The sequence below is a fragment of the Trichechus manatus genome, unplaced genomic scaffold (genome assembly GCF_000243295.1).
Source record: "Trichechus manatus latirostris isolate Lorelei unplaced genomic scaffold, TriManLat1.0 scaffold00212, whole genome shotgun sequence".
NCBI classification, from domain to species: Eukaryota; Metazoa; Chordata; class Mammalia; order Sirenia; family Trichechidae; genus Trichechus; species Trichechus manatus.
In genome coordinates, this window is record NW_004444148.1 from 150754 (window position 1) to 166755 (window position 16002).

Below are 16002 nucleotides of genomic sequence, written 5' to 3' on the forward strand. Positions count from 1 at the left end.
ACCTGTACCAATAATTCTAAAATTAAACAGAACAATGTACAGTTGATGAGGTTGCACTTTTGTTCCAAATGAGACTCTATGTTTGTCTTTCTAAAATGTTTCTCTCATTTCATAGCACAACTTGGCATGATTTTTTTCTCACTCAGTAGAAAGTTCTATTAAAGAGGTTTTTAATTAAAGATGTTTTTCAGATCCGTAAGTTTTTTTCTGTAGACAAGGATAACAATAATAGACGCCCTTAAGATAAACTTGTAACAAAGAGAAATCCCAGGTGTGTCAGCCTCCAAAGGGGATGCTTTGGAATACCTGCTGTGTCAATATTTCATCTTGATGTGAAGGCATTTGGCTTTAGGGTGTCCCTGAAGTGCATGTTTATTTGGTTAACCAATCTGGAGAGATAATAAAGCTATGTTTTTCTCAGATGCAGAAGTCCTTGGATTAGGTAATTCTATCAGTGATTTTTCACAAAGAAATAATAAAAAGAATTTAAAATCTAAAATTTCATTTTTATGATTTATTAACGAATACATTTCTAATCATGATGCAGAATGAATTAACACTGCTTTATCACTGAATTTTAAGTTTAGTACATCTAGATCAGTTTTCAACCTCAGCATATTGATATTTTGGGCTGGAAAATTCTTTGTTGTGGGAGACTGGCCTCTACCCACTAGATATCAGTAGCCCCCGCACCTCCCCCCCGCCGCCGCCCCCTTTAGTTGTGACAATCAAAAGTGTCTCCAGATATTTCCAAATGTTCCCTGAAGGACAAAATCATCCCTGGGTGAGAACCACCGATTTAGATGTTTTTATTGTTGTTAGGTGCTATCGAGTCAGTTCCAACTCATAGCGACCCCATGTACAATGGAATGAAACACTGTCCAGTCCTGCAACATCCTCACAGTTGTTGCTATATTTGAGCCCATTGTTGCAGTCACCATGTCAATACATCTCCTTGAGGGTCTTCCTCTTTTTTGCTGACCTTCTACTTTACCAGGCATGATGTCCTTCTCCAGGGATTGATCCCTCCCGATAACATGTCCAAAGTACATGAGACAAAGTCTTGCCATCCTTACTTCTAAGGAGCATTCTGGCTGCACTTCTTCCAAGACAGATTGGTTCGTTCTTCTGGCAGTCCATGGTATATTTAATATTCTTTGCCAACACCATAATTCAAAGGCATCAATTCTTTTTTGGTCTTCCTTATTCATTGTCCAGTTCCTGTCTAAAGCACTTAAATTTTCCAAAGTAAAGAAGTAGCCCATAGTTTGTGTATCCATAAGAACATGCTCTTCAGATAAACTACCTTTATAGATGTGTCAAAGAGGGACCTAGTTTTATGATGCAAAAGTATATGCTACTGTATCCATTGTCACGCAACTGGCAGGGGTGGAACTATCAGCATGTTTAGATTATTCACATTGTAGTCAGGGATGGCCGAGACGATGACAGTCCAATTATGCTCTTATAAGCTGGATCAGGGTGTTCTGCTGTCAGAAGTGAATGATGGTTGGTTTTTATCAGTTTGTAGAAAATGCAAAAGTAATGGAAGGAATTTTATGGACATAAATAACGGACATTCACTCACTGTTGAGGGGAGACTATCTGGATATTTTCACGTAAGAGGTTGTTGTATATCGTTGAGATGCCAGGAAGCTCTCTGTATAGGCCAAATTGTGTTGTTGCTTTCTGTCCTATTACAGGCACACTGGGCAAAATACAGTCAAAACAACAAATAGTTTCTAAACACCAACTTTTTGAGAGGGAACCTGCTCTGCAGGCCTTGGATTCAGATGAACCTGAACTTAACTCCTGGCTTGGCCAATTTATTAAATGTGTGAACTAGCACCGATTTCCTAAGTTTTTTAATCTTCAGTTTCCTCATCTCTTAAATGGGCATGTGTTAGTGAGGAAAAAATATCGCCTCGTATAAAAAGTGCCTGGCAAACAGCAAATGCTTAAGAAATGGTAGCTGTTATTATCAATGAAAGTATTAGCAGGGTGCTCCCTGGAACTCTCTCTGTCTTGTTAAATGCTTTATGGTGTTTTATTTGTCTATTGCATGAATTTGTTGCAGTTGAGAATGTTATGGAGTTTGGTCCCACAATGGAAATAACACTTTATTTACCATGAAGAGGCTCTTACTTTCCTAACCACTGCATCTCCCTTATTCTTTTCTTTTAGGAGCAACTCTGACCCAGGCAGTGCCTGTATGTCAGCCCTGGGAGAAACTGCAGGATTCAAGATGTGTTTGTAAAATGCCCTACGAATGTGGGTAAGCTCTGTTGTTGCTTTCTTCTGTCAGTTTTATTTTTATTCAAGATAAACGGGGTAATTTCTTAGATGCTAGTCTCTTTTAGAAGGAGCCCTAGGGGCACAAACAGTGAAGTGCTTGGCTGCTAACCAAAAGGTTGGCAGTTTGAACCTGCCTAGCAGCTTTGTGGGAGAAAGACCTGGCAATCTGCTTCAGTAAAGATTACAGCCCAGAAAACCCTATGGGACAGTTCTGCTCTGTCACATAGGGTTGCTAGGAGTCAAAATCTACTCAAAGGCACCTAACAACAACAACAACAACAAGTCTCTTTTAGATTGAAGGCATTGCTTGCCACCAGCATAGTTAAGGATCTTTGCATTTCAGTGTGGCCCACTGCTGCCTGTTAATTTCCCTGCACCAGCAGGGCTGACAGCGGTGGCAGTAAGCACTGTTCTAATCTGGCTAGAGAGTAAGGCTGAAGGACCACTTGAGCACTGCTTATTTTATATATAAAATGGAGCAAAATGACAAAACCGTCACCTGAGGATTTACAGCTTTAGAAGATTAGGGCTAAAATTCCCATGGGACATGAACTCTTAAAGCAATACTGATAGAATAAAGAATAGCTGCTTTTCTGATTATTGACCCATAGGCTCTAAATTTGCATTATAAGAATGCTACCCAAGTTGATGCTTCCATAAACGGATACAACACTGAACGCCTTCACTCGTCTATGCCAAGAAATTTGGAAGACAGCTACCTGGCCAAGTGACCGGAACAGATACATATTTGTGCCCATTCCAAAGAAGGTGATCCAACAGAATGCAAAAATTATCAAACAGTATCATTAATATCAGATACAAGGAAAATTTTGCTGAAGATAATTAAAAATGGTTGCAGCAGTACATCAACAGGGAACTGCCAGAAATTCAAGCCAGATTCAGAAGGGAATGTGGAACAAGAGATATCACTGCTGACGTCAGATGGATATTGGCTGAAAGTGGAGAATAACAAAAGATTTTACTTGTGTTTTATTGACGCTGCAAAGGCATTCAACTGTGTGGATCAAAACAAAATATGGATAACATTATGAAGAATGGGAATTCCAGAACACTTAATTGTGCTCATGCAGAACCTATACATGGACCAAGAGGCCGTCATTGAAACAGAACAGGGGGATAGTGTTGTTGTTGGGTGCTTTTCAGTTGGTTCTGACTCATAGCAACCCTGTGTACAACAGAACGAAACACTGCCTGGTCCTGTGCCATCCTTACAATTGTTGCTATGTTTGAGCCCATTGTTGCAGCCACTGTGTCAACCCATCTCGTCAAGGGTCTTCCTCTTTCTTGCTGAAACTCTGCCTTACCAAGCATGATGTCCTTCTCCAGGGAGTGATTCCTCCTGATAACATGCCCAAAGTACCTGAGACAAAGTCTCTCCATTCTCGCTTCCAAGCAGCACTCTAGCTGTACTTCTTCAAAAACAGACTTGTTCATTCTTGCAGTATTCCATGGTCTATTCAATATTCTTCACCAACACCATAATTCAAAGGCATCAATTCTTCTTAGGTCTTTCTTATTCATTATCCAGCTTTCACACGCATATGAGGTAATTGAAAATATCATGCCTTAGGTCAGGCATACCTTATTCCTCAAAGTGACGTCTTTACTTTTCAACACTTGAAAGAGATCTTTTGCAGGAGATCTGCCCCATGCACTACGTCATTTGATTTTTTGACTGCTGCTTCCATGGGCGTTGACAAGAGGATACTGCGTGGTTTAAAACTGGAAAAGGTGTATGTCAGGGTTGTATCCTTTCATCATACTTATTCAATCTGCATGCTGAACAAATAATCAGAGAAGCTAGACTATATGAAGAAGAATGCAGCATGCAGCAACAGGACTGGAGGAAGACTAATTAACAACCTTTGATATGCAGATGACATAACCTTGCTTGCTGAAAGTGAAGAAAACTTGAAGTAGTTACTGATGAAGATCAAAGACTACAGCCTTCAGTATGGAGTACACCTCAACATAAAGAAAACAAAAATCCTCACAACTGGAGCAATAAGCAACATCACGATAAGCAAAGATTGAAGTTGTCAAGGATTTCATTTTACTTGGATCCATAATCAACACCCATAGAAGCAGCAATCAAGAAATCAAATGATGCATTGCGTTGCACAAATCTGCTGCAAAAGACCTCTTCAAAGTGTAATAAAACAAAGATGTCACTTTGAGGACTAAGGTGCTCCTGACCCAAGCCATAGTATATTCAATCTCCTCATATGCATGTGAAAGTTGGACAATGAATAAGGAAGACAGAAGAAGAATTGACACCTTTGAATTACGGTGTTGGTGAAGAATATTGAATATACCATGGGCTGCTAGAAAAATGAACAAGTCTGTCTTGGAAGAAGTACAGCCAGAATGCTCCTTAAAAGAGAGGATGGGGAGACTTCATCTCACATACTTTGAACATGTTATCAGGAGGGACCAGTCTTGGAGAATGACATCATGCTTGGTAAAGTAGAGGGTCAGTGAAAAAGAGGAAGACCCTAATGAGATGAACTGTCTTTCTAAAATGTCTGTTTCAGTCATAGCATAATTTGGGATGAATTTTCTCCCACTCAGTAGAAAACTTTATTAAAGTGAGTTTTAATTAAGAATGTCTTTCAGATTTGTAAGTTTCTTTCTGAAGAGAGGAGTAACAATGATAACTGCCGTTAAGATAAAATTGTAACAAAAGAGAAATCCCAGGTTTGTCAGCCTCCAAAGCTGATGTTTTAATATATCTGCTGCAACAATGGGCTCAAACGTAGCAAAGATTATGAGGATGGCACAGGATCAGGCAACATTTTGTTCTTTGTATATGAGGTCACTGTGAGTCTGAGCCTACTCCACAGCACCTAACAACAACAACCCAAGCTGAAATCACTCTACTGTAGGAAGATATGAGAAGTAGTTACTAGATGTCTGTGTTTCAGTCCTAGTAGGAAACAGATGGCACAATTAAATTAGGACAATAGGAGGTTAAGTAGGTAGATTATTTACAAATGTGTAGGCTGGGTAAAGGAAACCTCAAGCCACAGGGCAGTATCCCTGGGCTGGTAACAGCTGTGCTACATATCCAGAGGCCTGTGGGAGCAAGGAGAGCGGCATTTACAAACATCTGAAGACAGAAGGGCTATGTGGACCTGGCAGCTGAAAAGGAGCTGAGTCCCTCATTTTAGGAACCTCAGACATTGAGACACGACAATAAACACCCTCGCGCTAAAATCCTTCTCACTGACCAAATCCACCCAAAGCTAGAGGGCAAAGAATCCATTGACTTGATCCATACATGTCATCCTCCCAGGCTGAGTGGAGAGGGATGAAGAGTAGATCTGGAGAGGCAAATGGAGATACCCAACATTTCTGGACTTACTGCTCACCTTAGAAGAATTAAAGCACTAACTTTCTGACCAATTACTTGGCTTTCATTTGTGGCTATTATGGATAACGGTGCTGAGTTGTGATGATAACTTATCATAGGTAACTTCTTGTGTGAAGGAGAATATAACTAAATGGTGTAAATAGAAATGGTAGTCAGCCCAGGTTCATCCTGAGGTAGTATTCTAACTCTGCTGTTATTCTCTGTTAATCATTGTTTACTTTGATTCACTTTTATCCTCTTTCCGATGTGTCTAATAGTTAATCTGCAGCCTGTTGTTCACAGACATGGTGTGAATTTTTATATCATTTCTTGGTATCATATTAAGTACTGATAACAAGGAGGCACAATCTTTCAGTTGGTCTGAGTAGTTCTATTGAAAGTCTAAATAGAGATTAAAAGACAAATATGAGGATTAGTTTTGGTTATGTAAATAGCTTCAAGTAAATTTAGCTCTTAGTCAAAGAAGAAAATGTTGTGTGCCATCAAGTCGATTCCAACTAATAGCACCCTTATAGAACAGGGTAGAACTGTCCCATAGGGTTTTCTAGGCTGTAATTTCTAAGGTCTTTAAGATCATCAGGTCTTTTCTTCCACAGAGCTGCTGGTGGGTTCAAACCACTGACCCTTCCGATGACTGCTTAACCATTACACCACTGGGGCTCCTTAAGAAGAAAATATTAGAGCTAAATAAAATATGGGAATGTAGACTCTTCCTACTCCCCTTAGTATACAAAAATACTTTGTTATGTAAGATTTCACTACAGTCATGCTCTCTTCATCCATCATCATTCACAAATGTGATTCTTTATTATCAGTGACACTTTTAAATAGCTGAATCTCACAGTTTTAGCACTAATGCTTAAGAAAAATAAGCAACAAATTTTATGGAAATATTCTTAAACTATTTTGTAAACATACATACTTTTATAAGTAGTATTGAAAAATACAGTTTCATCTGTCCTTAATGATTTAGAGTCATCACTTGTTGGACAATGTGTATTATGGACATGGATCCTCAGGCTGCTGGATGCAATGAATTTCTCTTGCTTTTGATTGTAATCTCTTTGAGGGTTTGATCTTTGCTGATTTTCTGTCTCCTTCCTTGTTGTCAATCCACCTGCTGTCGCTAGCAGACCTTGCCTTCTTTTTATTTACTGTGTGTCATCTGTTCTAGATGAAACTAGACAGTTAAGCTTATAAAAACTGTGAGCAAACAAAGAGTAAATATGCTCATTTTGAAGATCTGAGGTGATTGGGCCTAGAAAGAAGGGGATTAGCATTTCCCTTCTGTCTTTTGTCTTTTGCTGTGGGTGATAACACTGGAGGCAGTGACCTCAGAGCCTTACTCTTAACTTCTTATCCTCAGCTTTTAACAATGGAAATCTTGTAAATACAGGTCGTCCCCAACTTACGAGGTATTCAAGTTACAATGAACAGCACTTAAGGACCATCCCTTTTTTTTTTTATACATCTTATCATTAGTAACACATACTACATACAATGTTGCAGTACATAATTTGCTGGTGTTATCAGAGTAACTATGCAAAGGCATTTGACTGTGTGGATCCTAATGAATTATGGATAACATTGTGAAGAATGGGAATTCCAGAACACTTAATTGTGCTCATGAGGAAACTGTACATAGACCAAGAGGCAGTTGTTCACACAGAACAAGGGGATACTGCGTGGTTTAAAGTCAGGAAAGGTGTGTACCAGGGTCGTATCCTTTCACCATACTTATTCAATATGTATGCTGAGCAAATAATCCAAGAAACTGGACTATATGAAGAAAAATGTGTCATCAAGATTGGAGGGAGACTCATTAACAACCTGCCTTATGCAGATGATACAACCTTGCTTGCTGAAAGTGAAGGGGACTTGAAGCACTTACTGATGAAGATCAAAGACCGCAGCCTTCAGTATGGATTACACCTCAACATGAAGAAAACAAAAATCCTCACAACTGGACCAATAAGCAACATCATGATAAACCAAGAAAAGATTGAAGTTGTCAAGGATTTCATTTTACTTGGATCCACAATCAATGCCCATGCAAGCAGCAGTCAAGAAATCAAACGATGTATTGCATTGGGCAAATCTGCTGCAAAAGACCTCTTTCAAGTGTTAAAAAGCAAAGATGTCACTTTGAGGACTAAGGTGTGCTTGACCCAAGCCATAGTATTTTCAATCTCCTCATATGCATGCAAAAGCTGGACAATGAAAAAGGAAGACTGAAGAATTGATGCCTTTGAATTATGGTGTTGGTGAAGAATATTGAATACACCATGTAGTACCAGAAGAAGGAACAATTCTGTCTTGGAAGAAGTACAGCCAGAATGCTCCTTAGAAGAGAGGATGGGGAGACTTTGTCTCACATACTCTGGACATGTTATCAGGAGGGACTAGTCCCTGAAGAAGGACATCATGCTTGGTAAAGTAGAGGGTCAGCAAAAAAGAGGAAGACCCTCAACGAGACAGATTGATACAGTGGCTGCAACAATGGACTGAAGCATAACAATGATTGTGACGATGGCGCAGGTCTGGCAGTGTTTCATTTTGTTGTACATGAGGCCGCAATGGGTCAGAACTGACTCAATGGCACCTAACAACAACAACATCATATCTGTAAGTTTATACGTAATGTTTCCAATCCCCAAAGACAAATAAAGATCAGATTTATAAAGATACTGATAATAAAAGGCAATAATAATTAAAACTAAAAAAAAAAAAGAGGTATTCGACTGACGTTAGAACCATTTATGACTGATATGTTGGAATGGATCCCCTTTGTAAGTTGGGGACTACCTGTAATATAATTTAAAAAAATTCTTTTCAGATCCTCCTTGGACATATGTGCTCAAGATGAGAGAAGCAAAAGAATCCTGCCTCTGACGGTTTGCAAGATGCATGTTCTTGCCTGTCGGGGTAGAAATTACACTCTTGCTAGCAGGGAGAGCTGTACTCTGCCGGCTGCAACCGAGAAAGCTTGTGGTGCATGTTCACTATGGGAAAACTGTGACGGTAAGAACATTTGTATTTTAACTGAAAGAATGCTAAATTAATAATACTGACATTTAAAAAAAAATGTCATTTCTAGTTTAGCACTGGATCAAAGTAGATCCCAGAGGATCTACTGGTCTGCGAGTGACCTGTTCTCCCCTACTCCAGTCCCTGGGAAGGGGGTGGCTCAGGTTCCTAAGAGGACAAGAACCACTCTCTGATGGCCTGAATGTCTTAGCAAATTTCTGTGACTCTTATTCCACCTCCACGATTTCTACTGTGTCCTTCTATTATCTATATTATGTATGTACTCATTTTCTATTTTAAATAGACTTTTTAAGAAATATAACTTTATTTTTTTAAAAGAAACTTTATATCACTTCCTTAAAAGGAAAGCCAATATTACTTGCCATAAATACTGTTGTTAGGTGCATGGAATCTTTTCGACTCATGGTGACCCCTGTGACAGAGGAGAACTGCCCTATAGGGTTTTCTAGGCTGTGATCTTTATGGAATCAGATCACCAGACCTATCTCCCACGAGAGGCTGGCCTGGGTTCGAACTGTCAGCCTTTCAGCGAGCAGCCAAGCACTTAACCACTATGCCATAAACACTAGGTAAGTGTAATAAAACAAAAAGGGTTTTAGATTCTAGCCAGATACTGCTGCTGGCAGAACTATGAGTTTGAAGGACACTCTTTCTTTGCCTTAAAGGGACTTCAGCAAGTGTTAGAGGGGTGTTAAAAGCATACTAGCACCAAAGTGACACTTTCTCAGAGCGGTAATCAGGATTTGAAGAGAATAGAAAAGGAATTACTTTCTCGTGTTGTGATTCAATATTTGCTAATGCTATGGCCAAGTAGCTCTTACAATGATCTCGAAGAAGGCATGGCACACTTTACAGTTCTGGCTATACTATGTGTCTCCTGGGGATTTTATTTTAAAATAGAGAAATCCTCAGGTTTGTCATGCATAAACTCACTTAGTTTATTGCAAGGTAGTTATGGCACAGCACACAGGTAAGACCCCATGACATTCATTTAGACCTGGAGAATCAGGACAGGGTAATGTTTGGCCAGTAACTAAAGCTCAATTCTTCAGCCTTCAGGTATTTACCTTTGACGAGTGGTCTTGGGAGGAAGGCTTGACCAGTGGCTTGTCCTTAGTGGAGGTCCCTCATAGCTGGGCCAGCAGGCAGTGTCCTTGGCAGGGGTGCTGGCAAAGTGTTAGTCTTCAGAGAGGGTCAGAGACTTGAGTGACCGAGTGTGGTTCTGGCTCTGCCTAGCTCTCATTCCAAGAGCAAAAAGCCTAGGTTTTTGTGTGGTTTGGTCCCTCTGGTCTGGTATGACCGGAGTCAGGTGAGGGGAGTTTAGCTCCCATCGCATCCGGGTGACTTGAGTCTTAGGTTCGTAATCAGGCGTGCCACACTGGGGTGTCTTCACACAGATAAACTAAGAGCTATGCCACACCATATCACAGCCAAGTAGGTGTTTACAACAAGGTAGCTAAATGTAATATTAAAAAGTATTTACGACAAAAAAGTTGTTTGTCAGTTTTAAATTGTTTGTAGCTTAGCTTAAATGCTCAAGTCGTACTTTACATGAACCCACTTAGCAACTTCGTGGGAGAAAGACCTGATAATCTGCTTCAGTAAAGATTACAGCCAAGAAAACTCCATGGAGTCGTTCTGCTCTGTCACGTGGATTCCTATGAGTCAGAATCGATTCAACAGCACACAACAACAACAACACATTCTAAGCCTGCATGGCAATATGAAAAGGGAAGGTCTGGATCACTGGAGCCAAGTCACTGCCCACAGTTTCTCCATCTGTAAATCTGGGAGCTGAACTATGTGATCCTTAAGGTCTCCGCTAGCTCTTCAGACCCTCCCTCTCCTGGCCTGTATGCGCTGGCCCCCTTTCCCCTCACGCCTGCCATGGTTTGCAGCACTGGTGATGACATATATAACTCCAGCCACACCTGGGTCTCTTGCGGTTGACAGTCACCATAGTCAGCTGGCTGACTTTGTTACTCTCCTTTTGGAGACACCTGGCTGGTGTATTCCAATTGCATACCTTAAGGGCACAGACTCCTTCCTCCCAAACTCATTTCTGATTTGTTTTTCTGGTGTATGTAACCTTTTGCATTTTCATACCCTCTCTCTCAAAGTAAGTTTAATTATTTTTTTATATCTCTCTCTGTCCTGGAAGGGGTCCCTGGGTGGCATAAACAGTTTGCGCTTGACTGCTAACAGAACGGTTGGCTGTTTGAATCCAGCCAGGTGCACCATGGAAGAAAGGCCTGATGATCTGCTTCCATAAAGATTTACATCCAAGAAAACCCTGTGGAGTAGCTCTAGTCTGTAACACGTATGGTTGCCATGAGTCAGAATTGACTCTACTGGCAATGAGTTTTTTCTGCCACTGACACTCAGTTATTTGCTGAGGTCTTTTCATTAGGCCTGGGGGTTGGAGGACTACATTCCATTTTTGGCTCACATTTACTGCAGCATGTATGAAGAGATGGGAGCCCTGGTGGTGCAGTGGTTAAGCAGCTCTGCTGTTAACGGAAAGGTCGGCGGTTGGAACCTTCTGCAGGAGAAGGATGTGGCAGTCTGCTTCCAGAAAGATTACAGCTTTGGAAATCTGTGGGGCAGTTGTATTCTGTCCGATAATGTCTCTATGAGATGGCCACAGGTTTGGTTTTCGGTTCAGTATGAAGAAAAACCCAAACCCATTGCAGTGGAGTCGATTCCGACTCATAGCAACCCTACAGGACAGAGTAGAACTGCCCCATAGGGTTTCCAAGGAGCACCTGGTAGATTTGAACTGCCAACCTTTTGGTTAACAGCCATAGCTCTTAACTGCTGTGCCACCAGTGTTTCCTTAATGTGAAGAGAGGGCTGGAAAGACCTGGACTTAAATAGAGCTGCCCATGCTGATCCTATTTATTCTGAGTGGAGCAAAAAGCCTCAATTTCCTGGTCTACTGCTCTTTCAGGGGTAGTTTATTGTATCACTAGAGGCGGGAGCTTCTGCAGCTCTTTAATCACCAAATCGTTACATTGGAAGTGGTGTGCTTCACTCCCACACCTCCACGATGTGCCATTAAGCCTTTCCTGTTTTTCCAGCCCACAGCAGCAAATGTGTCTGCCGAGAAGCCTCGGAGTGTGAGGAAGAAGGGTTTAGCGTTTGTGTGGAAGTGAACGGCCAGGAGCAGACTATGAGGGAGTGCGAGGCTGGAGCCCTGAGATGCCGAGGGCAGAGCGTCTCCATCACCAGCATCATGCCTTGCGCGGCGTAAACCCAGTAGGCTCCTGAGTGCGCTCGTGGCCTTGCTCGGAAGCCTGCAGCCAACTGTGGCGGAGCAAAAGCATGTGCATAACCGGACGCTTTTTCTTTCAGACAGCGTTTCCAGCACGGAGGCACGTTCCGCTTCTCAACTCCCAGCCATGTGTATAATAAGCACAACTCTTTGTTCTCTCAAACCCAAATCCAGATACTCTTTTTTCAATTTTTTCTTTGTTTTAACGTTAGGACTTAGGTTTGTATGAACTGTGTGTTATTGGAAAAAATTGCCAACTTCTCTAGACCTTAAATTTCTTAATCTGTGGAATTAGACTAGAGAAACTGGAATGTTCATTCGGCCCTGTGATTCTGTTAAGTATGATTGATCCAGCACCTGGGCCAGAACACACTTTACAAATTGATTAGGAACAAAGAAAGAACATGATTGCCTGATTAGAGAGGTTGACTTCCCTGAATGAAACCAAATACAAAGGAGATCTTGGATGAAAAAAGACAGACTCAATGATTTCCATCCCAAGTAGTAAACTCACAATTCACCTTATTTAATCAAGCACCACATGGAGGGGGTCCCAGGCCCTGTTCTTGTCAGGAGACTGAAACACTTAGATGTCATGCTGTGGTCATGGTGCCATCTGCCTTCTTGTCTGAGAATAAATACAATTCAGTCTTCTCTTTGGGGGGCTTTTCTTTAGTATGTGTCAAACACAAGGCCTGCAATTTGACCTTTTTTTTTTTTGGATGAAAGCATCAGTTCATGCTTAGCTACTACATGTGACTGCATATTGCAGAGGACAGGTTTCCCTAATACAGACTCGCTTCTAGATTTTTCAGGGGTAACCAGGTAGGTGAGTTTGAAGCAATGGCCTTCTATTTATTTCTTATTCATCTCTCATTAAAACAACAAAGCAGCTGTGGGAGGTGAAATGAGTGGGTTTATATGCAATTTGAAATGTGCTGTTATATGCAAATAATATCGCTGTATTTTTCTTTTACTGATAAATACACTTTAGCAAAACTTTAGTTAAAATGGCAGTGATTAAAAAACTCATTAAAGATACTATTCTCTGGATTTTTATTATGTTTCTGTTTAGAGATTTTTTTCCATGAGGCATGATTACTGTGCTCTTCCCTGAATTGTTATGTCTGATCCAGACTCAGCTTTTTATATCAAATTGTCCCTTGAGAGAAGATTCAGATATAATACATGAACGGTACAAAGAAGCAGGTTTAAACTGAAGGAAAACTTCATAACATCAGACAATGTTTAATCAAAGCCAATTGCATTGTCAGAGGTATTATGTAATTAATTTATTCCCCGGGTAACCAGGGAGTTGCCATCTAGATGAATTTGACTCAGTTCGACCCTATGTGTTGCAGAGTAGAACTGCTCCATACAAGGTCGGATTAACTAGTATACAAGGTACGGACGGGCTTACATTAAGCAAGGTATGTACGGGCTTACTTGTGTTTACTTACTTATCTGTAGTGAAGAGGGAACAATTTCACGTGGGTTTCACCGCCTCTTTGAAAAACAGGTGAAATTGTGCACTACAGATTAGTAAGTAAGCACAAGTAAGCCTGTGCATATCCTGCTTATTGGGTAATATGTCCCTGGCTCCATAGAGTTTTCAAGACCATGATCTTCCGAAAGCAGAGTGCCAAGTCTTTCTTCAAAGGCACCTCTGAGTGGGTTCGAACTGCTAACCTTCTGGTTGGTAGTTGAGCACTTAACCGTTTGCGCTTACCTAGGGACTTCACACCCTGGGGAGAGGGCTAGATTTGAAAACCCCAGGCCCAGATGCAGACCCTGAGGCAGGAGATTTGAGAAAGCAGTTTCAGCTAAGTTAGAGAAGTAGACGATTAATCCAACAATGGACTCGAACATACCAATAATCATGAAGATAGCGCAAGACCGGGCAACATTTTGTTCTGTTGTATGTAAGGTAGCCACGAGTCAGAGCCAACTCTACAGCAATTAACAACAACAGCAAAGTGTTAATAGTTGGTGAAGAAAGAGGGGAGCAGTGAATGTAATTATAGAGAGATCTCTTTTGAAATACTAATTTTGGGGCTTTTTCTTCTTTTCTGGACACTCTCGTACTCAGACTTTCCTTGAGTCAGAGAGAGACATTCACGTTGTCTATTGGAGAATTAGGATTGCTGCAGCAGGTCTGCAAGAAGAAAGTAAGTTCCAATTTTAAGTTTTTAAAAATGTTTAAAAACTTCCAAAATAAGTAAGCATCTAAAGAGAAGGCTTTGAGGAAAGCTGAGGGTATGGCTTACGCCATGAAAATAGACTGGAACAAGAATAGAGGGAATGTTAGATTTCTCCTACCTAACCTTCCTCTGGAAAACTTGGTGGTGTAGTGGTTAAGAGCTACAGCTGCTAACCAAAAGGTCAGCAGATCAAATCCACCAGGCGCTCCTTGGAAACTCAATGGGGCAGTTCTGCTCTGTCCTTTAGGGTTGCTATGGGTCGGAATCAACTCGACAGCAACGGGTTTATGGGTAACCTTCTTCTGGAGTCCCTAAGTGGTGCAAATGGTTAATGTGCTCGCCTGCTAACCAAAATGATGGCGGTTTGAGTCCACTTAGCGGTGGCTTGGAAGAAAGACCCAGCTACTTCTGAAAAATCAGTCATTGAAATCCTATGCAGTGCAGTCCTACTCTGACACACATGGGGTCACCATGAGTCAGAATGAACTCTGTGGCAGCTGATACTGCCTCAGGCCAGGTGAGTGTCACATGAACTAGGATAGGACCCAGCCTTGGAAAAGAAGGCAGAAAGCAGTGCTGGGATTAAAGTCGTCTGGAACAGACAAAAAAGAAGAGAAGGGAATTAGCTAGTGCGCGAACCATCATTTACTTTAGGGAGATACATGGAAGGCAAGCCAGGTCCTGCAGACCATTGCTCACCCTTTAAGTGGGACTGCAAATCACTGGGCAGACCAGCCGCTTTGGCAGGTCTTCTAATTGCATTTTGGAGGGTCTTTCTGTGACACCGCATACATTTCCTAATAATTGATCAGCAGAAGTCCTGCTCATCAATGCCCTGAGATTTGAAGAGCCCCATCCAAAATGCTCTGTGTGCAACCTCCCCACCCCTACCAACAGTCCAGGATACTGGGAATCCCCTTAAAGCAGAGGGAAGATTATTGACTTTGAGGTGGGGCATGGTGGGGATGAAGAATGGCAAGCAGGACTATCTGACAAATGGTCCCTGGAACTCTCCCGAGTCACCTGGCAACTAGCCTGGTAACTGGCTTCCTCTCTCAGCCAGACAGCCCATGCCCCATCTCAGCTTCACATGGGACTGTGGTTTCCCTGCCCAATTACTGAGTAGCTGCCCAGGGCTCCATTTCCGGGCAGCTGGTTTTCCTATCATTCCCTGAAACAGCTGGCCCTTTTCCTGTTCATATAGATCACATTTCCTTTTGGTTAAAATCAAGTATGTGTACATTTCAATATTATTGATTCCTATAGTTAATTCTCTATTCTACATATTCTTTCTGTTCCTACCCAAGTTTCTTATACTCACATACGCTCACACTTATATACCCCCCCCAATGTCTTAGTTATATACTGCTGCTAGAACAGAAATACCGCATGTGGATGGCTTTAACAAAGAGAAATTTATTCTCTCACAGTCTAGGAGGCTAGAAGTCTGAATTCAGGGTGCCAGCTCCAGGGGAAGGCTTTCTCTCTCTGTCAGCTCTGGAGGAAGGTCCTTGTCATCAATCTTTCCCTGGCCGAGCAGCTTCTCAGCACAGGGACCCCGGGTCCAAAGGACACCCTATGCTCCCAGTGCCTCTTTATTGGTGATGTGAGGTCCCCTGTCTTTCTGCTGGCTTCTTTCTTTTATGTCTCAAAAGAGATTGATGTAAGACACAAGCTAATCTTGTAGATGGAGTCCTGCCTCATTAACATAACTGCCTCTAATCCTGCCTCATTAACATCATAGAGGTAGGATTTACAACACATAGGAAAATCACATCAAATGACAAAAC

General features: G+C 41.5%; 1 protein-coding gene across 1 annotated transcript in view; it reads left to right on the forward strand.

Moving 5' to 3' along the window:
* The window catches only part of C7 (complement C7), a 120177-nt gene extending 106892 nt beyond the window's left edge, over positions 1–13285 (forward strand). Inside the window, 3 exon segments of the mRNA XM_023742497.1 lie at positions 2185–2275; positions 8526–8710; positions 11818–13285. Of these exon segments, the coding sequence (XP_023598265.1) occupies positions 2185–2275; positions 8526–8710; positions 11818–11999 (458 nt within the window). The 3' untranslated portion in view covers positions 12000–13285.
* Positions 13286–16002: the final 2717 nt, after the last annotated feature.